We start from the raw sequence: 24,625 nt of genomic DNA on the forward strand, positions 1-24,625 counted from the left end.
GGATTGGTTTAGATTTATTAAATTTATGTGATCTTGCTGAACCTGACCAAAGGGGACAGAGAGAAAAAAGAAGAGAAGACAAAAACACAGTAGATAGAAGCAACAACACTTCAATCCAACCAAACACCAGACAATCAGCTGCTACACCTGTACAGAAATATAACAGAGGATTTCCTACAGCGGAGGCTAGAGGCAGACTAGGATGGCCCAGAACCCCCAAAAGGGAGAAATCGGATCAGCCATCCAAGATGAGGCATCTTATTTTTCTGAATGCCTACCTGCAATGATGACGTTAAAGGTGCTTTCTTGAGTTTGGTTCTCGTTCTGTTTTGTGGATTTGTTTGCTGTTTTTTGTTTATTTGTGCAACATAAGAGTTTTGTTAAAATTTTAAACAAATAAAGAGTTTGTATCAGAATAAATGCACAAAAGAAGGCAATTTTAAGGCTTCTCGTGAAAATGCTGAACACAAAAGGGTTTTCAAAATACAAGCCATTAATTTTTGAGAAGGTAAATTATGGGGCTACAAAAGATGCCAAGTTAAGAGCAGTTCGGGAGCCAAAATAGCCAGCTCTTTGGGAGCCGAGGCAAAACATCCCATCACTACTAGCCGGCCTGCTGCACTGAACTGTGGAGTTTGTACATGCGACAGGTGCTGTGGGCGCGCACACGGTAGAATGAATACCATGGCAAATTAGTTTTGTATCTGGATATGGTGTTTGCGTATTGATACTTTCGGAGTATCGACATTTTTGACAACCCTACCCAGGAGGACCAGGCACCCCCAGACACCCCTAGACAGCCACCCGGCATGAGCCAGCACCCATCCCAATGTTCCAGCCGCACACCCTGGGAACCAAGGCACCATATACCATTTCCCGGTCCTCCTACCCTATCCCACCCTCACTCTCACCGTCCTCCACCTCCATGCCGTACCCACAAATCCTACCTTTCACACAACCGCATCACACTTAAGCCTCCCACCATGCTCTGTGGGAGACATCCCCAGCGGACCAGAGGATAGCGAGCCCCAAATCTGGCCCTCACCATCATCACACCCTAACCAGATGCAGCAGACTGGGCCAGATCCCGAAGTCTGTCATGTTGATAAAAAGAGAATTTTCCAACTTTAAAGTCAGAGTCTGATAGTTAAATCACCTACTGTTGGTGCTTTTGAGTCAGATTTAATACCTTATAAAAATGTCTAACCTTGAATAAAGGAAAAAGGGGTGTCTTATAATTATTACTGAATTACTTCATAGAGAGACTAGAATATAAGGCAGTGACATGAATTAGAAAGCTGCCCAGCCTGCAAGTCACAAGACACAGAGTAAAATAAGTTTACAGTCAGACAGGATGTACAATACAAAACATGACTCGTGTGTTTGTTGGTGTAGCCTAGCAGATGGTTTATTGCATAACAGCCATATATACTGAATCTTTCAGTACCACTTTAAAATTGTAACGTCAGTATTAGCAAAGATTAACATCATGAACCACAAGGGCTCAATTTCAGACACAGCAGCAGGTCCATCACATAGACTGTATATAAAAGATGGACGGAGCCTCCGTGACGTCCACCGTAGGTTTCTGAAGAGCTGAATTGAAGCCCATTAGGTGGTTCCCACTGTCGCCATCTTGGCAGCATCACATGTGTCATCATTCCCAGAAAATCCAAAAATGGTCAAAGAGGTGGAGCTGAGAGGGGGACTGTAAAGGTGGGGGTGGATGACTGACACCCATCAAACTGCAAGCTGCCTGTAGCTAAGAGCTAACTGAGCTAACCCGGACCTAACGGTACCTAACCAGCTAACGGAGGTAGGCGGGCTAAAGCTAAGGCGCTCTGTTAGCCGGCTGAAAACCGTGGTTGTGCTGCAGTCTCCCTTCTTGCCGGGATATTGTATACCTGTCAATCAAAAGGACACGCCCCTAATTATGCCGAATTTCAATATTAAATAACATCCAAACGGATGAGTTAGAAAAAAATTCACCCCCCTCACAGTTGTCATGAAGGTAAACTTGACCTATTAATCCTAAAATGGATTTTTGTACCAGGCTTTAAACATGTTTATTTCTGCTGTGAAGTTGGTCTTTTTAACATGGGAGTCTATGGGGATTTGCTCTGTTTTGGAGCCAGCCCCTAGTGGATGAGGGGTGAACTGCAATGTTTTGCACCTCTGCATAGGCTTCACATTTTACCGGCAGAGGTGTCCGCCTGGTCCATCATCACGTCCAGATGATCACTGAGGATGTGAGACAAGATGAGCTCATGGAGGCAGTTCAGTTACTCACGTTACAATCTGTCATCTGTTGCTGGTTCAGGTGAAAGATGTAAGCTAAACTTGTGTTTTTCCAAAGTCATTCTAATGTTGTTGTTTTTGTGAAATGAAACAACAGTTTGGTCTGAGAAGGATCGAAAATAGTAGGAAAAAACACACGTAAAGAAAAACACAGACATTCAAAATTTCATAATTTGAACCTCGAATGCTTGCTGGTTCCTCCTTTTCACTTAAAGAAGAAAATAATCGTAGTGTTTCATGAATGGATTCCTCGGATTGCACAAGCTGAATGTCTTTCCCGGTCTTAACTAAGTGTCCTACACCAGCAAACTTTCTAACACTAGTTTGTTCCTGATGTTTGGAAAACCTGAACATTTTCGTCTTCAATTAAAAACAGCCAAAGTGACCAAGACCCCCCACTCACACTCAAACACCCTTCTACATCACACACAACCTTTATACCCCATTACAATGACGGACATGATCTGGCTCACAGACTGTTGACATACCAACTCACACACTCCACACTAAACGGACACAGCTGCACAGCTGATGCTCTCATATGTAAATGTGTGTACAGCCCACATTTTATATTATTTATCTTAATGACTTTGTTCCTTTGTTGACTTAGTGTAAAACTGCCTGTGTGCCTTTTATTGCTCCTCAGAGACAAATAAAGTATTTTGAATTTGAATTGAGTACAGTAGGGTACAGTAATTTAAAAACTACAGTAATCCACTGTAAATAACAATACACGTTATTTACAGTGTATGGTGTGTGGTGAATTACTGTAGAAATGACAGAAACGTTGAACACCCCTGCACACCTGGACCAATCAGAGCGCCGGCTGTTAGAACGTTACCTTTTATGGACAAGGTCGGATGTCTTGGAGCGCAAATAAAGCCGGTGATCTTTGGCTCCTGATGCTGCAGTGACTGAGTACATCTGGACACAAACACACACACCAGCAGACACACCCGTTACTCACCTGGAACAGGTAAGATCGTCACTCTTTTATAGTGAGACAGTAGTGGTGTGTGACACTGGTCCTGGTCCAATACCCAGTAAAACAGGGCCAGTATCTTTGATGCCGACACGGTACCGATGCTTCTCAGTAATTAAGGTGAATAAATCATAAAACTTTAAAATCTGAATGAATTTTCAGGACCTTTTAATGTTTTTATGATTTTTTGTCCTTTGGATTATTAATTAGTTAAAACCCAGAGCAAAATTTGAGCAAAGTTAAAAAGTAAAGAGAAAGAAAAAAAATCTGTTGACATGATGCTGGACAGGTTAAAGATGATAATAATAAAAACAGGTAAATAGTAGTAGTTTTACTCAAAACAAAAGAACAATTAAACCATTTTTTCTTTAGATTGTCATGTCCTAATTTATTTCTCAAATAAAGTGAAATTCTCTAAATTAGAATACCTAGAGGTATAAGCTATCTACCTGTCATTTTAAATCCAGTAATCATAGTATCTCTTTGTCAGTTACCATAAAGGGATGATATTCAAGAAGTATTCTGTATATCTGTTTCAATTCCAGGAAACATATTTATATAAATAACACATTTGCATATGATAAATGTGTTACATCAAGGTCTTTCCAGCATTTAATCATTTTTTAATTTGACTGGAATAACAATTGACCAGCTACACTTGGAAAAATAATTTGAACTAATGCAACAGATAACTAAAATATTACTTTCCCCTCTATTATTTAGGATATTCTGCCTCTGGGTCGGGGTTTATGATGGATTTCTCGGTTCCTTCCTTTCTCCGTTTCTTCTGTATTTTCTGTTACATGATTTTTTATCTGCATGTATAAATTAGTTGTGCTACCACTGTATCTTACAGCCTTTCTTATTAAAACCAGAAATGTTCCATGAAACCACAGAGAAAGTTTCCTCAAAGTTTCTGACTAGTTAAAGCAAATTTCAAAAGAAACCTGTTCAGGTGGGGAGCGTGTAAATACTTTAAACAGATGCAGGGAAAGGATGTGGTCTGAGCCTCATCGTCCTGAAAGGTGCTGCATCTGTTCAAAGTTGCTCTGACAAACATTTCATTTTTTAATCTTAAATGTTTAAACTTGGCATCTTAGAGCTACTTGAAGATAAATGTGAGTTGTGTGAACATGCTGGTCTCCTTTCAGACATGGAAGACGACATCGCTGCCCTGGTTGTTGACAATGGCTCCGGTATGTGCAAGGCTGGTTTTGCTGGAGACGATGCTCCACGAGCCGTCTTCCCTTCCATCGTTGGACGCCCCAGACACCAGGTACACACTTCACCATGAGCATCACCTGCAGCGTGACTGAAGGTGTTTTTCTCTTCCTGCTGTCGAAGAAGGCGGACACTTTTCTATTCCTCTTCATGCCCACTCTACCCTGCTACTTCTCTGTCTTGTCTGTCTATCTATCTGAGCCTCTCTCTGCACTCCCTTCTAAATTTTAACCATGGATCTGATCTGCTGGTTTCTCAATGCAGTTGATCAAATTTATTCGAGCCGCAAAACAGGTGTAGGGGAGCCTGCTTGTCCTGGTGGAAAGTTCGCGGCTGGACATGTGACCCCCCTCTTGGGGGGTGTGGAAGGTCATGTGTCTGTTGCTTTTTTCTGTTGAGGATGTTGAGGACTTCTTCACAATTGGATTCATGATAACTGGGTTTCTGCTATTTGGAGCCGGCGGTTTCCTGGTGCATCGCAAAATTCGGGCGCTGTCGGCAGCCACTGGCATGCTGCCAAGCTCTGAACACTCAAGACTAGCGTTACAGGAGCTTAATCGTCAACTGGATGCTATCCTAGCCCAGAATGGCATGCTGGTTATGATTCCTGAACTCGTCCGCAGGATTGACATCAACTTGGAGACGCTGTCGGCTCGGCTGGGTGGAAACTGACTCAGATTCAGATGATTAGAGTCGCCAGTGAGACCACTGAGAGACTTAAGGCAGACGAAACAAGCTCTTACCTGAACCAAACAATGCTGTTATCTTAATCTGGCTCCCCGGACTGGCCTTGGATGGTTGGTATCAACTTCCCCTGGAATGTTATGTAGACTGATGCTCTGCCCCCACCCTCCCACCTCCCATCTTCTTGGGCTGTGGAACTTTCCTGGATCGGCTCCCAAGGTCGTCCCATTCCATCATCAGGCAGACTGGAAAAATGAACTGGGAGAGAGTTCACAGGCTCGCTTACTTACACTTACTTACGCATACACTCACACACACACACACACACACACAATCACAGACACACCCTCCCCCATGAGTTCACCGCCTTCGTTGGACCCTTCCCCCCTCCCTCCACTTCTGGGCGGCAGGTTGGATTGGATGCGCTACTCATCCAATCACCCCCCCCACCCCCCCACCCCACCACCACCACCACCACCACTGTTGTGGTGTTGTTGTCTACTCTTGGACAGGTTGTACTGGAAATAATTTCATTGCACTTGTCGTAATGACAATAAAGTTCATTCATTCACTTTTGTGCAGGGTGTGATGGTGGGGATGGGACAGAAGGACAGCTACGTGGGAGACGAGGCTCAGAGTAAGAGAGGCATCCTGACTCTGCAGTATCCCATCGAGCACGGCGTTGTCACAAATTGGGACGACATGGAGAAGGTGAGACTGTTGTGCATCACATTATCAATCTATAACTGAGAAGACTGAGTGAAAATGTTTCGTTCATCCCAAGTGACTGATAACAGTGATCATTTACCAGTGTTCACAGTCTATAATCATTGTCATGATAATAAAGCATGAGTCATAACAGAAAACCTTCACAAAAGGCCTTGGAAGCATTATAGAAAGTCCTGGAACAACAAAGTTAGGATGAGCTTTATGTAACTGATGTTAACAAAGCCTATCAATCCTCCATGAGGTTTTTAATAAGCTAAGATAAGCAGTTAAAGTATTCCTGGCAACCAAGTTGAACCACTGTGGCCCCTGAGCAAGGCCCTGAACTCCCAACTGCTCCCTGGGTGCCGGAATCTGGTCTGGCAGGCTACTGCTCCAGGTTTAACTAGGATGGGTTAAAAGGCATTCAACATCAATGGCTTTAGTGGAAGTAACAGAATATCCACTGCAGTAATTAAGAAAATTTATTTAATTTGAATTTTTATTTACCTCAAGAAATCATTTGACACCATAGATCTTAACATTTGTCTTTAAAAACTTAGTAAATACAGTATCAGAGGGTTGGCACTTTATTGGTTTACAAGCCTTCTTCCTACCTTCTGCAATCAGACTTTACAACTCCTACCTCTGTCACAACTGTCTATTACACACCTGGTCTAATTCTATCTGTCACCTTTTGCACTCATCCATCACGTTGCAGTTATGTATCTTTGCATACGTTGAACATGCTAAATATATAGGGAAAAATATCTGTGTATAAATTCATATTATTATTATTAGTTTTATAATAATTACTATTACTGTTAATATTATTACTTTAGCTATTATGTCATTGTTATTAATGTTATTAGGGTCCGAGCCATACAAAGTATGGCAAGGCCCTATTGTTCCTGAAATGTTTATTCTCCTTCTAAGCGCTTCAACCCCAAATTTGACCCCCTAAACACCCATGAAAAGTTGTGAAACTTGGCACACACGTCAAGTCCTGCGTAACTCGGATATTATAAGGTCCGCATACACTTCAATGCAAAATTGGCTCAACAGCGCCACCTAGACACCCCAAAATTCCCCTAATGAATGGGGTCCCAAAACTCTACTTCGACGTAGGAAGACGAAACTCGGCACACACGTGTAACACCCCGAGTCGAGCAAAAAAGTCAATCTAACACCTGTTGCCATGGCAACGTGGTGCCCGCCATCTTGGCGTGTGCGGCCATTTTTTTGCCATTTTTGGCACTTTACACACATCGTATTTGAACGAACTAGTCTGAGGGGATTCGTGCGACTGACTCCAAACTTGGAGGGAAGCTTCCTGACAAGTTGGGGACCAAACGCTATTCAAATCTTTCTAATAGCAGAAAGCGTGTTACCGTGGCAACCGACGGAAAAACGCCTTCTCGCAATGAAACACGGTTTGCTCATATCTCCATAGAAAAACATGGGATCTGCACCAAACTTATCAGTATTCATACGTGTCACACCCCAAGTCCAGCAAAGAAGTCAATTGAACACCTGTTGCCATGGCAACGGGGTGCCCGCCATCTTGGATTTCATTGCCATTTGAACGAACTAGTCTGAGGGGATTCGTGCGACTGACTCCAAACTTGGTGGGAAGCTTCCTGACAAGTTGGGGACCAAACGCTATTCAAATCTTTCTAATAGCAGAAAGCGTGTTACCGTGGCAACCGACGGAAAATGACCTCGCCAAGAAACACGGTTTGCACATATCTCCATAGGAATACATGGGATCTGCACCAAAGTTGACAGGATTCATACCTGTGACACCCCAAGTCCAGCAAAGAAGTCATTCCAACACCTATTGCCATGGCAACCGACGGAAAATGACCTTCTCGCCTTGAAACACGGTTTGCTCATATCTCCATAGAAATACATAGGATCTGCACCAAAGTTCACAGTATTCATACCTGTGACACCCCAAGTACAGCAAAGAAGTCAATCGAACACCTGTTGCCATGGCAACGGGGTGCCCGCCATCTTGGATTTCATTGCCATTTGAACGAACTAGTCTGAGGGGATTCGTGCGACAGACTCCAAACTTGGTGGGAACGTTACTGACAAGTTGGAGAACAAACGCTATTCAAATCTTTCTAATAGGAGAAACCGTTTTACCGTGGCAACCGACAGAAAAAGCCTTCTCGCCATGAAACACGGTTTGCTCATATCTCCATAGAAATACGTGGGATCTGCACCAAACTTGATAGGATTCATACTTGTGACACCCCAAATCCAGCAAAGAAGTCAATAGAACACCTGTTGCCATGACAACGGGGTGCCCGCCATCTTGGATTTCACTGCCATTTTAACGAACTAGTCTGAGGGGATTCGTGCGACTGACTTCAAAGTTGGTGGGAAGCTTCCTGACAAGTTGGGGACCAAACGCTCCTCAAATCTTTCTAATAGGAAAAAGCGTGTAACCGTGGCAACCGACGGAAATATGCCCTCGCCATGAAACACGGTTTGCTTATATCTCCATAGGAATACGTGGGATCTGCACCAAACTTGACAGGATTCATACTTGTGACAACCCAAGTCCAGCATTGATGTCAATAGAACACCTGTTGCCATGGCAACGCACTGCCCGCCATCTTGGATTTCACTCCCATTTTAACGAACTAGTCTGAGGGGATTAGTACGACTGACTCCAAACTTGGTGGGAAGCTTCCTGACAAGTTGGGGACCAAACGCTCCTCAAATCTTTCGAATAGGAAAAAGCGTGTAACCGTGGCAACCGACGGAAAAATGCCCTCGCCATGAAACACGGTTTGCTTATATCTCCATAGGAATACGAGGGATCTGCACCAAACTTCACAGTATTCACACACGTTGGGTCCTTAACGCATTACACCACCTGTTGTCATGGCGACATCGGGTGGCGGGGTCCAGGCAGCTCGGACCCGATGGATGCCGCTTGCGGCTTTAATTATTAGGGTCCGAGCCATACAAAGTATGGCAAGGCCCTATTGTTCCTGAAATGTTTATTCTCCTTCTCCTTCTCCTAAGCATTTCGACCCCAAATTTGACCCCCTAAACACCCATGAAAAGTTGTGAAACTTGGCACACACGTCAAGCCCGGCGAAAATCGGATATTATAAGGTCCGCATACTATTCAATGCAAAATTGGCTCAACAGCGCCACCTAGAGTCACCAAAAATCACCACATGAATGGGGCCCAGGAAGTCTACTTCAACGTAGGAAGACGAAACTCGGCACACACGTGTACCACCCCGTGTTGACCAAAACACTCAATGTAACACCTGTCGCCATGGCAACGGGGTGCCCGCCATCTTGGCGTGTGCGGCCATTTTTTTGCCATTTTTTCCACTTTACACACATCGTATTTGAACGAACTAGTCTGAGGGGATTCGTGCGATTGACTCCAAACTTGGTGGGAAGCTTCCTGACAAGTTGGGGACCAAACGCTATTCAAATCTTTCTAATAGCAGAAAGCGTGTTACCGTGGCAACCGACGGAAAAACGCCTTCACGCCATGAAACACGGTTTGATCATATCTCCATAGAAATAGATGGGATCTGCACCAAACTTCACAGTATTCATACGTGTAACACCCAAAGTCAAGGAAACAAGTCAAGCAAACACCTGTTGCCATGGCAACGGGGTGCCCGCCATCTTGGATTTCACTGTCATTTCAACAAACTAGTCCGAGGGGATTCGTGCGACAGACTCCAAACTTGGTGGGAACCTTCCTGACAAGTTGGGGAACAAACGCTATTCAAATCTTTCTAATAGGAGAAAGCGTGTAACCGTGGCAACCGACGGAAAAAGCCTTCTCGCCATTAAACACGGTTTGCTCATATCTCCACAGGAATAAATGGGAACTGCACCAAACTTGACAGGATTCATACTTGTTGGGTCCCTAACGCATTACACCACCTGTTGTCGTGGCGACATCGGGTGGCGGGGTCCAGGCCGCTCGGACCCGATGGATGCCGCTTGCGGCTTTATTAGGGTCCGAGCCATACAAAGTATGGCGAGACCCTATTGTTCCTGAAATGTTTATTATTCTCCTCGTTCTTCTAAGCGCTTCGACGCCAAATTTGACCCCCTAAACACCCATGAAAAGTTGTGAAACTTGGCACACACGTCAAGCCCGGCGAAAATCGGATATTATAAGGTCCGCATACTATTCGATGCAAAATTGGCTCAACAGCGCCACCTACACTCAACAAAAATCACCACATGAATGGGGCCCAGGAAGTCTACTTCAACGTAGGAAGACGAAACTCGGCACACACGTGTACCACCCCGTGTTGACCAAAAAACTCAATGTAACACCTGTCGCCATGGCAACGGGGTGCCCGCCATCTTCGCGTGTGCGGCCATTTTTTTGCCATTTTTTGCACTTTACACACATCGTATTTGAACGAACTAGTCTGAGGGGATTCGTGCGATTCACTCCAAACTTGGTGGGAAGCTTCCTGACAAGTTGGGTACCAAACGCTCCTCAAATCTTTCTAATAGCAGGAATCGTTTCACCGTGGCAACCGACGGAAAAAGGCCTTCTCGCCATGAAACACGGTTTGCTCATATCTCCATAGAAATACGTGGGATCCGCACCAAAGTTCACAGGATTCATACGTGTGACACCCCAAGTCCAGCAAAGAAGTCAATGGAACACCTGTTGCCATGGCAACTGGGTGCCCGCCATCTTGGATTTCACTGCCATTTGAACGAACTAGTCTGAAGCTTCCTGACAAGTTGGGGACCAAACGCTCCTCAAATCTTTCTAATAGGAAAAAGCGTGTAACCGTGGCAACCAACGAAAAAATGCCCTCGCCATGAAACACGGTTTGCTTATATCTCCATAGGAATACGTGGGATCTGCACCAAACTTGATAGGATTCATACAGGTTGGGTCCTTAACGCTTTACAGCACCTGTTGTCATGGCAACATCAGGCAGCTCGGACCCGATGGATGCCGCTTGCGGCTTTAATTATTATTATTATTATATACCATTGCTGCTATAATCATATACTGTTATTATTACACTGTCACTTTTACTATTATTATATTGTCATCTCACAAATGCCCTTAAGAGTATCTAATTCTATTTTTCTACTTATCTACTTTATTTTATTGTGTTTTTGTGTATGTTGTGTACTATTCTGGAATTGCCTGTAAGACCCAAAGCCAAGGAAACACATTTATTTACCCACAAATGGCAGAAAGAACACAGTTTATCCATTTAAAAACAGGTAACTAAACTGCTATGACTAAAGCAAAATAAAATAATAATAAATAATAGGCCTAAATTACAGTCAATTAGTTCCACAAAACATTAAAAAGCTGAGTAATCCGTGAGCGGTGGTTGGGGCATTAAAATTTTCGACTTAATCAAAATTTATTGAGTTGCTCTGGGGATGATGAGTCTAAGGACCACAGCTAGGACTAATGATTTAGTTGCCACCCAGTGGCATGGACCACTCATTACAGTGGTCCTGGGCAAGGACATTGTATTTTTAAAGCGCTTCCCATGACACTCAGACGCATTACAATAAAATACAAGAATTAAAGTGCAATACATTTAAAATATAAATCGCCATAATAAAACATAAAAAACAGTAAATCAATTTAAACGATCATGCAGCAGTGTTTGACAGAAACCACTGATTTTATCTTTTCTCTTTATTAATACTGCAAATATATATAATAATCTTTCGTGAGGGAAGTACACTATACAAATGTATAAAATGCACTGGATAAGTCAATCCAACCATGAATTAGGTAAACAAAAGTATTGAAACAAAAAAACAAAAAAAAAAAACAAAAAAAAAACCATAAGGGGTTCAGTAAATAAAGATAAATTATTAGTGGACAATTAAATAAAGTATAGCTACAGAGCTGTCATTAAACCATAGTAAAAAGCCAACTTCAAATTGTGTAAATCAGTTATATATAGATCACATGAAAGGACTTTTCTGGAGAAAAAAATATTTTAAAAAGTGCACCACACATTGCTCTTCAGATCTTTTTTGTATACTTGTTTGACATTTTCCTTAGACACGAATAATATATGAAAAAATCATTTTTAAAACAAGCAAAGGAAGGTTTGTTATTTCTCTATATTCCCAATAAAATAAAAATGTTGATAACATCAGAGAAACTGGATTTAGAATAACTATGAAGTAGACATAATGTCAAAAGCCTAAAGGATGGAATATTGTATATCTTTAGTGACAACCACCTCTTATATCAACCCAGAAACTGTTTGACAGAGGGCAGGAAAAAAATGCTCTAAGGATTCTACTGCAACCTTACAAAAGGAGCATGGGTTCACCTTGAATTTAAATCTACATTTTAAAATGTCTGATACTGGATAGATTTTATTTATAATTTTAAAATGTGTTTCCTTGACTTTGCGTCTTAAAGGTAATTTTTTAAAATTAGACTGGGCTTTATCATTGAGAAAAGTTTAGAATCTGCTGTTTGTCTGATGTGTCGATCATAATGATGGAATATCTAAGATTTAAACAATGTAGTAATCAATTTCATTAAAATAAGTCGTCTGACTGCAATTTCTGTTAATCTTGGTTTCGGAAGAATGTATTGCAAACCATTGTGTAAGACAATAAGCAGGGTACAGGAATGGTTTGCAAATCTAAATGAATTCCATCTTAGGAAAATAAAAATTAAATTTGGTGGAAAAATGGTAAAATATTTCTATCTATGTCCAGAAAGTCCATTACAAAGACAATGCCTTTTTCATATCAATTCTGTTTAGATATTGGCTTCCTATTAATGGTTATCACTGTATTATTCCATAAAGTGGAATATGGGTAGAAAAGTTGAGTGAAAATTAAAAAAAAAAAAAAAAAAATCATAAAAAAATAAATAAAAAGCTTTTAACAAATTAATTTTAATGGTAGCTACCAATGACTCAAAATCAAATGTGCTAATACTTCATTTTTCATATTATTTTATCAAATGTCTTTTTTTTATGTGTGATGAGTTTTGTTCCTCCATAAAAAAACGTAAAAAAAAAAAATAATAAAAATAATAATAGTAATAATAATAATAAAAAAATTATAATTATGAATTCTTATATTGGTATCTGAAATGTATAGTATGTAGTTATCACTGATTTAAATGTCTCCTAGTGAAAGGGAACAATCATTACAGTGGTCCGGACCATTACTGGTACCAGGTCAGTTTATGGAACAATCTGGATAAAGAAAGTAAAAAAGCAATTATTGTGTTTAAAAAAACGTTTTAAAGATACTGATAAGAAAATATAATGAACAATGTATATTTGTTTTACTTTGGTACCATGTAAATAATAAATAAAAAGTAAAATACAAAAAAAAAAAAAAAACAGCTATAAATAAATAAATTTTATTTTTATTGTTTAATTATGTGTAAACGGGGCAGATTATATCGGATTTTCTTCTTTCTGCTCTTTTTCATTCAAGTGTTTGAAATTTATGTTTTGATTGTTTTGTCAAAAAATAAATACTTTAAATAAATAAAATAAAATGTAATAGACTGGGAGAACATGGAGAAGGTGAGACTGCGATGTAGCACAGTATCAGTCTATAACTGAGAAGAAGTAAAATGACTAGTTTTACTTGCTGTTAATTAAATCTTTGACTTTAAAGTCTGTTTTGTGGTCACACTAAGCTGCTGTCCTGTTGTGCAGATCTGGCATCACACCTTCTACAATGAGCTCCGTGTGGCTCCTGAGGAGCATCCAGTCCTGCTGACCGAGGCTCCGCTCAACCCTAAAAACAACAGGGAGAAGATGACACAGGTGAGATCAGACTGACCCACACCGGTCCAGAAACTCCTGAACAGAAATGAGTTTTCAGCTGCAGTGTCTTGCTGGTTTTGTATCTGGAAAGAACCATGTCTGAATAACTTTACAGACGTTGCAAAGTGACGCTTCATGTCTTTCTGGTCCAGATCATGTTTGAGACCTTCAACTCTCCTGCCATGTATGTGGCCATCCAGGCCGTCCTGTCTCTGTACGCTTCTGGTCGTACCACAGGTGAGTGGACGTGGACCAAAGCTCTCAGATGTCAAACTCTTCTAAAGAAGCTCAGTTTGAGCTGCAGCTAAACACAGCACAGTGGTTTTAATGCTAAGCTGCTTCACTAACTAGAATCTATCCTGCAGGGATTGTGATGGACTCTGGTGACGGTGTCAGCCACACTGTGCCGATCTACGAGGGCTACGCTCTGCCTCACGCCATCCTCCGTCTGAATCTGGCCGGCAGAGATCTGACCGACTACTTGATGAAGATCCTCACTGAGAGAGGCCTCAGCTTGACTACCACGGGTATGACCCACTCTGTAATGACAATAAAGTTGAGTTCAAGTTCACTAGGGCTGCGTGATACCAGGAAAACATGCCATAACGTTGCCATGACGATATGATCTGCGATGAATTAAATTTGATGCCACTTTCATGTTTCCTCGTATGGCGTGTTGGTTATTTTTCTGTGACAACATTCTATATTTCTGTAAAGTCATTGTGTGGTTGACAGCTTTCCTCTTCTCAGTGTCGTACGTTGTTTCTGTTATATGGTGACTTTCTTCTCTGGATCATGATTCCCTTTTGTAGTGAATTACTTTAAGCAGGTGACGCGACTAAAATACTTTAAGACAAAAAGAGCTCCGGACACCAGCTTCATGTATATAAAAATGATGGTTTTATTACAAGAAGTGACAACTTAAACTGATTTGGAGAATCTGTGAGGTCTCTGGCCAATCTTTAGAAAACCCCCTGACTGACTGTATCAGCCTTTCTTATGTGGTTGACACAAACAGCATTGCTAAGCTCACATCTGGAACCAATCCTCAGAGTTCCTGAGATGCTGTATATGTACGTCCTCGACCTCGGATGGCAAACCCCGGATCATCGTGAGATTTCTCTGTCCATTCATCATTTGATTTGGGGTTACAAGCTGATTTGTCCCGATAATCAGCTCCGAAACGGTCGTAGCCAACAATCAGAACATTGAACATGTTCAATATTTCAGAGCCAATTTCTGAGGAATGCCGATGACTCGTACATTGTGACTGCGCGGATGGTGGCGTGGTACGGAATGTAGCCAATCAGAGTGCTAGCTGGCTGGGGAACAAGGAAGTAAATAAAGTCCGTGTTCACGTCGTCTCCAGTCTGTAATTTTTTTCAGTTCTGTATTTGTCTGTTAACAAAGTCCCAAGACCACCATCATTGTAAAATCACCGATTGTAACTATGTTTCTTCTTCTTTGTTTATTGCCGGTTGTTGCTATGGTTCTTCTTCTTCGTTTCGACATTTGTCCGGCTCGGAGGACTAGATTGTAGATGAATTGTAGGACAGCATTATTATGTGTGTGTTGTTCTGTGATTACATTATTGGCGCACACCACACACAAAACTGTTTAAACCTTTTTTTTTTCTATCTTCACGTGAGGTTTCGAACTGATAAAAAATACCATAAGATTAAAAAGTCGTGTGTGTACCAGGCTCGTTGCTAATATTATCTTTATATTACAGTGACTAACCTCTCCGGATGTGTTTTAACCTGAATGAAGGTGGATGTGGTGGATCCAGGGTCCTGGATTTTTATACCACAGATGTTCCAGTTTGCTACTCTTATATTGGTCCCTTTTTATGACGTTTTTAATACCCAACAGTAACAGGCTCTGCAGCAACAGCTGTGTCCACCAGTGCTGTCAACGTTTTAAATGATTGTGCACTGCAGGTACATCTGGGTGATGTTACAGTTACATCTGGAGAGATGACTGCAGACGGTTAATAAGACAGAGATCGCAAAAAAAAAAAAAAAAAAAGATTGTTCACGAGGCTCAAATCGCGAGTCTCAGACGAGTCTCAAGTCACCGGAAATGTGACTTAAATGCAACTTCAGTCCAAGTCCCAGACTCGAGTCCCCATCTCTGTAATTTATTAAAAGCAGTTTCTATTGGGAGACTATGTCAACTATGTCCCGGGTGAGGCGTGGGACATTGAGTCCGAGTGGGCTGTGTTCCGTGCCTCTATTGTCGAGGCGGCCAGCCGCAGCTGTGGAAGTAAGGTCGTCGGTGCCTGTCGTGACGGTAACCCCGGAACTCGTTGGTGGACACCAGCAGTAAGGGATGCTGTCAAGCTGAAGGAGTCCTTTCGGGCCTTTTTGGCTTGTGGGACTCCAGAGGCAGCTGATGGGTATCGGCGGGATAAGCAGGGTGCAGCTTCGGCGGTTGCTAAGACAAAAACTCGGGCATGAGGGGAGTTTGGAGAATGACTTCTGGACAGCTTCGAGGAGATTCTGGTCCACCATCCGACGGGTCAGGAGGGGAAAGCAATGCTCCGTCAACACTGTGTGCAGTGGGGATGGGGGGCTGCTGACCCTGACTCGGGACGTTGTGAGGCGGTGGAGGGAATACTTCAAAGACCTTCTCAATCCCACAAACACATCTTCCGATGAGGCTCTGGATGCTGTAGGGCTGTCTTGGCTGACACGCCTCTGCAGTATCGCATGGACATCGGGGACAGTTTCCCTGGACTGGCAGACTGGGGTGGTGGTCCCCCTCTCCAACTACAGGGGGATCACACTCCTCAGCTTCCCCGGTAAGGTCTATTCAGGGGTGCTGGAGAGGAGGGTCCATCGGATAGTTGAACCTCGGATTGAGGAGGAGCAGTGCGGTTTTCGTCCCTGTCGTGGAACAGTGGACCAGCTCTACACCCTCTTTAGGGTCTTTGAGTGGGCATGGAAGTTCACTGAATCAGTCTACATGTGCTTTGTGGACTTGGAGAAGGCATTCAACCGTGTCCCACAGGGACTCCTGCGGGGGGTACTCCGGGAGTATGGAGTGCCGGACCAGCTTGTACGAGCTGTCCGGTCCCTGTCAACCGGTGTCAGAGCTTGGTCGGCATTGCCGGCAGTAAATCAGAATTGTTTCCAGTGCGGGTTGGACTCCGCCAAGGCTGCCCTTTGTCACCAATTCTGTTCATAAATTTTATGGACAGAATTTCTAGGCATAGGATGGAGCGGGAGATCGACAGGTGGATCGGTGCGGCATCTGCACTGATGTGGACGCTGCATTGGTCTGTCGTGGTGAAGAAGGAGCTGAGCCAAAAGGCAAAGCTCTCGATTTACCGGTCGAGCTACATTCCTACCCTCACCTATGGTCACTAGCTTTGGGCAGTGACCAAAAGAACAAGATTGCGAATACAAGGGGCCAAAATTTGTTTTCTCCGCAGGGTGGCTGGGCTCTTTCTTAGAGATAGGGTGAGAAGCTCGGTGATCCGGGAGAGGCTCAGAGTAGAGTCGCTGCTCCTTCGCATTGAGAGGAGCCAGATGAGGTGGCTTGGGCATCTGGTTAGAATGCATCCTGGATGCCTTCCTGGTGAGGTGTTCCGGGCGTGTCCCACCGGAAAAAGGCCCTGGGGGAGACCCAGGACACGCTGGGTGGACTACATCTCTCGGCCGGCCTGGGAACGCCTCGGGATCCCTCTGGATAAGCAGTGGAAAATGGACGGATGGATTGAGTTTCTGTCAGATGAATCCGATTCATTAATGCTCTGAAGTCTAATATAAAAATCAGAATAACTGTCAGATCTCCAGATCAGATACCCTTATCAGTAACTGTGGACCACTGTCGGACTTCATCAGTCCAGATTTCCATGTTGCTATTAATGTCGGCAGATACAAGGTAATCAGGACTCGAAGCAATGGCGGTGCCGTAAAGGCCCATTCACGCAGAAGATGGACGGACACGCGGACAGACGGACACACAGACAGACAGACACACAGACACACAGACGGATGGACAGTTTTGTCCACAGCCATCCATTGCTTGATGCAGAAGATGGAGCAGTACCACCGGAAACAGCGGCGGCAGTGCTGAGCAGAGTAGCTAACAGCACAAGACACAAACCAGAAAAGAAGAAGAGAAACAGGAAGAAAAAAAAACATAACAAGAATGAAGACGAAGAAATAAACTGTAGAAATTGCGCAAGCTTTTGAAGGAAGGCAATGCAAGTGTTTAGGGCGTGTTGGGCTGAAACTGATGTGAAATCACGGGCGTGAACTCTAAACTCATCACTGCCCACTAGTGAAGGAACTGACTTAACAACCATGGCAACGTAAAAGATGCATGGAATTATGAGGACGGCAACGAAAAGATTGAAGATTGAAAAGGATGTCCCTATTTAAGTATGTAAGGGAGCATAAATGGGCTTTAAGATGTTGCAACACAAAAATATGTGCTGGATTCGTCTTTGTGGTTGTCCTTTCGGTGTCAGAGAAGATTTAACATACTTCCCTGGTGCTTGGAACAAGTATCCAGCTTGTGTTGAAGAGTTCTTGTTTTCCTAGTGTGTCGTCTTTCTTCTGACTAAAATGGTTTCAAATAGCTGACGTGTCTCAATATGTACAGTACATCACGCAGGCTACTAAGGCAATGAAGGTAGATTTTCTGTATATTGTGCAGCCCTAATCCACTCTCCCTTCTCCTCCCAACAAACAGAGGATTGAACATGTGTGGATCTTCTGTATATTTGACCTGTAACCCTCTGAACTGCAGCTGAGCGTGAGATCGTCCGTGACATCAAGGAGAAGCTGTGCTACGTGGCTCTGGACTTTGAGCAGGAGTTGCAGACGGCATCATTATCATCTTCACTGGAGAAGAGCTACGAGCTTCCTGATGGACAAATCATCACCATCGGCAGTGAGAGGTTCCGCTGCCCCGAAGTGCTCTTCCAGCCTTCATTCATCGGTCTGTAACAGATAACACTGCCTTTCAGTTCTGTAGAAACAGGAACTCACAATAGTCAACTAGATCAGAGTTTCTGGTGTGACCTGATTTTAAACATCAAGCTCTCCATTTTTGCCTTCCCTCTTTGCAGAAATGAGTTTACTCTTTTCCTTTTAGGGGTCAAGGTGGTCATTAAGTCCTTGTTGGGAGAAACGTGATTGGGTTTAGGACAGAAACTAAATTGAGATGCTTCTAAAACCGTCATGTTACAGAGTGTCATACAGTTAAAACTTATTGTGCTTTATAATTGAATGGAAAAGGGTGCGTGCTGTTAACTCCTGGATTCCTTCATGAGTCTTCATGAATCATTTCACACTCCTGTTTCCAGGGATGGAGTCGGCTGGTATTCATGAGACGACCTACAACAGCATCATGAAGTGTGATGTGGACATCCGTAAGGACCTGTACTCCAACACTGTGCTCTCTGGAGGTACCACCATGTACCCCGGCATCGCCGACCGCATGCAGAAAGAGATCACTGCCCTGGCCCCGCCCACCATGAAGATCAAGGTGCAGTATTTTCTCCTGCAGAGGACCATGTGAGCCACTGCAGCTCAGAATTGTCTCAACTCTAGACTGTGCTGGTAATGGCTTCCAGGCTCATTGCCAGAAATGTTCTGATATTCTGACTTTAAATCTAAAACTTCCCCAAGAAGACCATGTATGTCTGTCTCAACTGTCCACTTTTAGATCATCGCTCCTCCAGAGAGGAAGTACTCTGTCTGGATCGGCGGCTCCATCCTGGCCTCCCTCTCCACCTTCCAGCAGATGTGGATCAGCAAGCAGGAGTACGACGAGTCTGGTCCGGGCATCGTCCATCGCAAGTGTTTCTAAAGCTGCTTGTTCTCTGCGCTGGTGGTGAACGTGCTCCTCACCATCTCCACCGGTGTCTGGTTCATCTTGTGATAGACTGAAACATGCCACATACAAGATGCTCATCAACCCTGGATGGTTTCACTGAGCCATGTTACCTCCGATGAATCCCACATGACATCTGGCTGCAGGGGAAGGCTGCTTCATTTCTAAAATCTCAGTGTGTAACTCTTTAAAGAAGATTATTTAACCATGGTTAAACCTGAATAAAACACATTTGTTTACATGTTCTCTGCTGTGGTCATTTGCTGCTTGACCTTCATGTGTAAATGTAGTTACACATGCTGAATATGGACAATCACTGAGGAGAGCCCCAGCCAGAGGTCCCTGTGGCCCCCATTGTCCAAGTCCAAACTTTATTTATAAAGCACCTTTCATGCTGAAGGCAACACAAAGAGCTTAACATGAAAAAAAAAAAAAAAAATTCTGCATACCAAAAATAAAACGAGCCTTTACACATATCACAGTAGATTACATAAAAATAAAAAAAGAAACAGGCAAACTCTTTCACACAGTTGCGCGCAAACACATGCACATATACACACGTAAGGCAGTGCTGATTTGACTTCCTGTTGTCTTTCTATCATCTCCAACCAGTCTGCCCATTCTCCTTTGTGTATAACAGCAAATACACAAATAAGATCATATTCAATTAAAAGGTAAATCTAAAGTTTTATTTTTAAAATGTCATCACTCCCTGCTGCCTTCAGATCACCAGGAAGGCTGTTACATAAAAAAGGACTGGATGACGCTTCTCCATATTTGGTCTCAACTTTAGGAATAAATAAAAGATTAGCCCCTTAAAATGCATGCACCATTAAAACAATGTTATGAATGAGTGAGGCATCTAGTATTGTTCTAGATATTTATGGCAGAAGGTGCATAAAATCTCTGGTCCAACTTTCTAAGATCACATGTGGTAAAGGATGGGAACAGACAAAATATTCCCTCAGAATCACAAAGTTCAGTAAAAAAAAAAAAAAAAAAAAAGACAGGGACACAAATAAAGCCAGTAAAACCAGCTTAGGGACACATGACAGTGGTCAGCTGACAGAGACCCAAAAACAAACAAAAAAAAAAACACTTTAACCATCCAACCATCCATTTTCTTCCACTTATCCAGAGTCGGGTCATGGGGGCAGCTGCCTAAGCAGGGAAACCCAGACTTCCCTCTCCCCAGCTACATTCACCAGCTCATCCGGAGGGATCCCGAGGTGTTCCCAGGCCAGCCCGAGAGATATAGTCCGTCCAGCGTGTCCTGGGTCTTCCCCAGGGTCTCTTTCCGGTGGGACTTGCCCAGAACACCTCACCAGGGAGGCGTCCAGGAGGCATCCTGACCAGATGCCCTACCCGAGCCACCTCATCTGGCTCCTCTCGATGTGGAGGAGCAGCAGCTCTACTCTGAGCCCCTCCCGGATCACCGAGCTTCTCACCCTATCTCTAAGGGAGAGCCCGGCCACCCTGCGGAGAAAACTCGTTTCAGCTGCTTATATTCGCAATCTTGTTCTTTCAGTCACTACCCACATAGGTGAGGGTAGGAACGTAGATCGACCGGTAAATCGAGAGCTTTGCCTTTTGGCTCAGCTCGTTCTTCACCACGACAGACCAATGCAGTATCTGCATCACTGCAGACGCTGCACTGATTCACCTGTCGATCTCCCGCTCCATCCTTCCCTCACTCAAGAACAAGACCCCGAGATATGTAAACTCCTCCACTTGGGGCAGGACCCTATTGCAGACCTGGAAAGAGCACTCCACCCTTTTCTGGCTGAGGACCATGGTCTTGGACTTGGAGGTGCTGATTCTCATCCCAGCCGCTTCACACTCGGCTGCGAATTGCTCCAGTGAGAGCTGAAGATCATGGCCCAATGAAGCCAACAGAAACACATCATCTGCAAAGAGCAGAGACCCAATCCTGAGGCCACCAAACCGGATCCCCTCAACACCCCGGCTGCGCCTAGAAATTCTGTCCATAAAAGTTATGAACAGAATCGGTGACAAAGAGCAGCCTTGGCGGAGTCCAACCCGCACTGGAAACGATTCTGATTTATTGCCAGCAAGTCCCTGGGGAACACGGTCAAATGCCTTCTCCAAGTTCACAAAGCACATGTAGATTGGTTGGGCAAACTCCCATGCCCCCTCCAAGACCCTGAAGAGGGTGTAGAGCTGGTCCACTGTTCCACGACTGGGACGAAAACCGCACTGCTCCTCCTCAATCCGAGGTTCGACTATCCGACGGACCCTCCTTTTCAGCACCCCTGAAGAGACCTTACCGGGGAGGCTGAGGAGTGAGATCCCCTGTATTTGGAGCACACCCTCCGGTCCTTCAATTTGAAGAGGGAGACCACCACCCCTGTCTGCCAGTCCAGCGGAACTGTCCCCGATTTCCACACGATGCTGCAGAGGCGTGTCAGCCAAGACAGCCCTACAGCATTTAGAGCCCTAAGGAAATCTGGGTGGACCTCATCCACCCCTGGGGCCTTGCCACTGAGGAGCTTTTTAACCACCTCAGCAACCTCAGCCCCAGAGATGGGAGACCCAGCACCAGCCACCCCAGACTCTGCTTCCTCATCGGAAGATGTGTTAGTGGGATTGAGAAGGTCTTTGAAGTATTCCCTCACAACGTCCCGAGTCAGGGTCAGCAGCCCCCCATCCCCACTGTGTTGACTGAGCACTGCTTTCCCCTCCTGAGCCACCGGATTATGGACCAGAATCTCCTCGAAGCTGTCCGGAAGTCATTATCCATGGCCTCTCTAAACTCCTCCCATGCCCGAGTTTTTGCCATAGCGACCGCCGAAGCTGCGCTCCGCTTATCCCGCCGATACCCATCAGCTGCCTCTTGAGTCCCACAGGCCAAAAAGGCCCAACAGGACTCCTTCTTCAGCTTGACGGCATCCCTTACTGCTGGTGTCCGCCAACGAGTTCGGGCGCTTGGTGGTCGGGCCTTTGCCCATGGGGCCCGGTCGAGCTCAGCCCGAAAGGGTGACATAGGCCTCCCCTCCCGTGGGCTCACAACTTGCAGGAGGGGCCATAGGGGTCGGGTGCAGTGTGAGCTGGGCGGCTGCTAGAGGCGGGGACCCTGGCAGTCTGATCCTCGGCTGCAAACCACTCTAACATGCGGTATAAACAAAAAAAATGATTTTTTTCTAGGTGTTACTATTGAGATGAGGACTTTTCATTTATAGAGTGGGAAGAATGGAAAATGGGATTAATTTTTGTTTTGGGTGAACATTTTGTTTCAGGTTATGTTCTGCAGAGAGTGCGGTGGCGTGGAGGCGAAGCGTGTTCTGTTGTGACAGAACATTCCTTCTATTTTTTTCTTCCATAAATAAATTACATTATTGGTGTCATTTTCTTCTATTTCTCTACTTCTCCCTCAGCAGGTATCCCTGACCTCTCTTTTCTGTCTTCTCCACCCCAACTGGTCCAGACAGATGACTGTCCTGTCAGAGGTTTTCCTTCCTGGATCTGGTTCTAATGGGGGTTCTCTTTCCTGGATCTGGTTCTAATGGAGGTTCTCCTTCCTGGATCTGGTTCTAATGGAGGTTTTTCTTCCTGGATCTGGTTCTAATGGAGGTTTTCCTTCCTGGATCTGGTTCTAATGGAGGTTTTTCTTCCTTGATCTGGTTCTAATGGAGGTTCTCCTTCCTGGATCTGGTTCTAATGGAGGTTTTTCCTTCCTGTTAAAAGGCAGTTGATGGAGGACTGAATCAATGAGATTTGTTGGCTTCCTTAATTATTTTTTTTATGTTTTTTGTATTTGAACACATTAAGAAGTTGGACTAATATGTTTAATTAGATCACAATTTTTAATGGCTTCATTAATTATGTATAAACTGCCTTGAGATGACTTTGTTGTAGCTTTATTCATTCTGTTTTTTTTTTGTTTTTTTTTTAACTTGTGCTTTTCCTTTAGCTGGATGGGTTAGACGAGCTAGGCCCTCTGGGTTCACAAAGGCTCCACGTTTAAGTTTGCAGTGAGGTTTGTTGTGTTCACGATGTGAGAGTGGTACACCTGGACACCCCCCTGTAGGCTGCCCTCCACTGGGGGTTCCAGACAGTCTAATTTTTCTTTCTTTGTTTTTAGGTATTCAGCTTTTAACCTTTTTAACTTGAATATTAATTAACACATTTGTGTGATTGATTAAATTTTGACAATTATATACAGTTATATATTACAATTATGTAATGAAATAAGAATTTAATTCAGCCCCCACGTCTGTCTGTCCAACAGGAGCAAACCTGTGTCCTTGTATTTCTTGGGGTCCTACACTCCAGGTGGCGTTGTCGGTCATCCAAGTTCCACAATTTTAAATAAAGCATTAATAATTTTTATCTTCAATCTCTACAGTTTTTACTACACCCCTCATTGAACAGTACTACTCCGCCACAACAGAACAGAACAGCAAGGCTGCAGACAAAGCACCCCGAGGCATTTATGGTCATATCTGGGGATTTTAATCATGCTTCCCTGGACTCTACCTTGGCCTCCTTCTACCAGGCTGTAGACTGTCCCACAAGGAACAACAGAACAATAGACCTGCTGTATTTCAATGTGTAGGAGCCTTGTGGTCAGACTTGGAAAGTCTGACCACAACCTGGTTCACCTACAGCCACAGTACACCCCCCTGGTCAAAAGGATGTCTAAAACCACACGCTCAATCAGGAAGTGGTCACCTGAGGCAGAGGATGCCCTGAGAGACTGCTTTGACATCACTGACTGGGATGTACTGCTGAGACAACATGGTGAGGACATAGAGGAGCAGACTCACTGTCTGACGGACTACATCAGCTTCTTGCTGGACGTAGTCTCCCCCAATAAGACTGTCCGTTGTTATCCAAATAACAAACCTTGGATAACACAAGATGTCAAAGCTGCCCTCAACAGGAAGAAGGTGGCTTTCATGAACCATGACAGGGAGGCAATGCAATTAGCACAGCGGGAGGTGAAACAATGCCTGAAGGTGGCGAGGGACACCTGCAGAAGGAAGGTGGAGGATATACTGAGTGAGAGCCGTGTGAAGGAGGTCTGGGATGGTGTCAACACCATCACAGGCTTCAG

At 44.0% G+C, this 24,625-nt stretch overlaps 1 protein-coding gene across 3 annotated transcripts; it reads left to right on the forward strand.

Moving 5' to 3' along the window:
- Nucleotides 1–3,192: 3,192 nt before the first annotated feature.
- On the forward strand, nucleotides 3,193–24,366 carry LOC121649112 (actin, cytoplasmic 1-like). Of its 3 annotated transcripts, XM_041999685.1 has the most exons (10): nucleotides 3,193–3,274; nucleotides 4,432–4,556; nucleotides 5,768–5,896; nucleotides 13,588–13,698; nucleotides 13,851–13,935; nucleotides 14,064–14,225; nucleotides 18,460–18,651; nucleotides 19,019–19,200; nucleotides 19,381–19,532; nucleotides 24,356–24,366. In XM_041999685.1, exons 2-9 carry the CDS (start codon nucleotides 4,434–4,436, stop codon nucleotides 19,522–19,524), a joined length of 1,128 nt encoding a protein of 375 aa, XP_041855619.1. In that variant the 5' UTR covers nucleotides 3,193–3,274; nucleotides 4,432–4,433; the 3' UTR covers nucleotides 19,525–19,532; nucleotides 24,356–24,366. The 3 variants fall into 3 exon arrangements, with proteins under 3 accessions (XP_041855619.1, XP_041855618.1, XP_041855620.1); XM_041999684.1 differs by lacking the exon at nucleotides 24,356–24,366 and having other exon boundaries at nucleotides 19,381–19,753; XM_041999686.1 differs by lacking the exons at nucleotides 3,193–3,274; nucleotides 4,432–4,556; nucleotides 5,768–5,896; nucleotides 24,356–24,366 and adding an exon at nucleotides 13,448–13,452 and having other exon boundaries at nucleotides 19,381–19,750.
- The last annotated feature ends 259 nt before the right edge of the window (nucleotides 24,367–24,625 follow it).

The sequence above is a fragment of the Melanotaenia boesemani genome, chromosome 11 (genome assembly GCF_017639745.1).
Source record: "Melanotaenia boesemani isolate fMelBoe1 chromosome 11, fMelBoe1.pri, whole genome shotgun sequence".
In the NCBI taxonomy this organism is placed as follows: Eukaryota; Metazoa; Chordata; class Actinopteri; order Atheriniformes; family Melanotaeniidae; genus Melanotaenia; species Melanotaenia boesemani.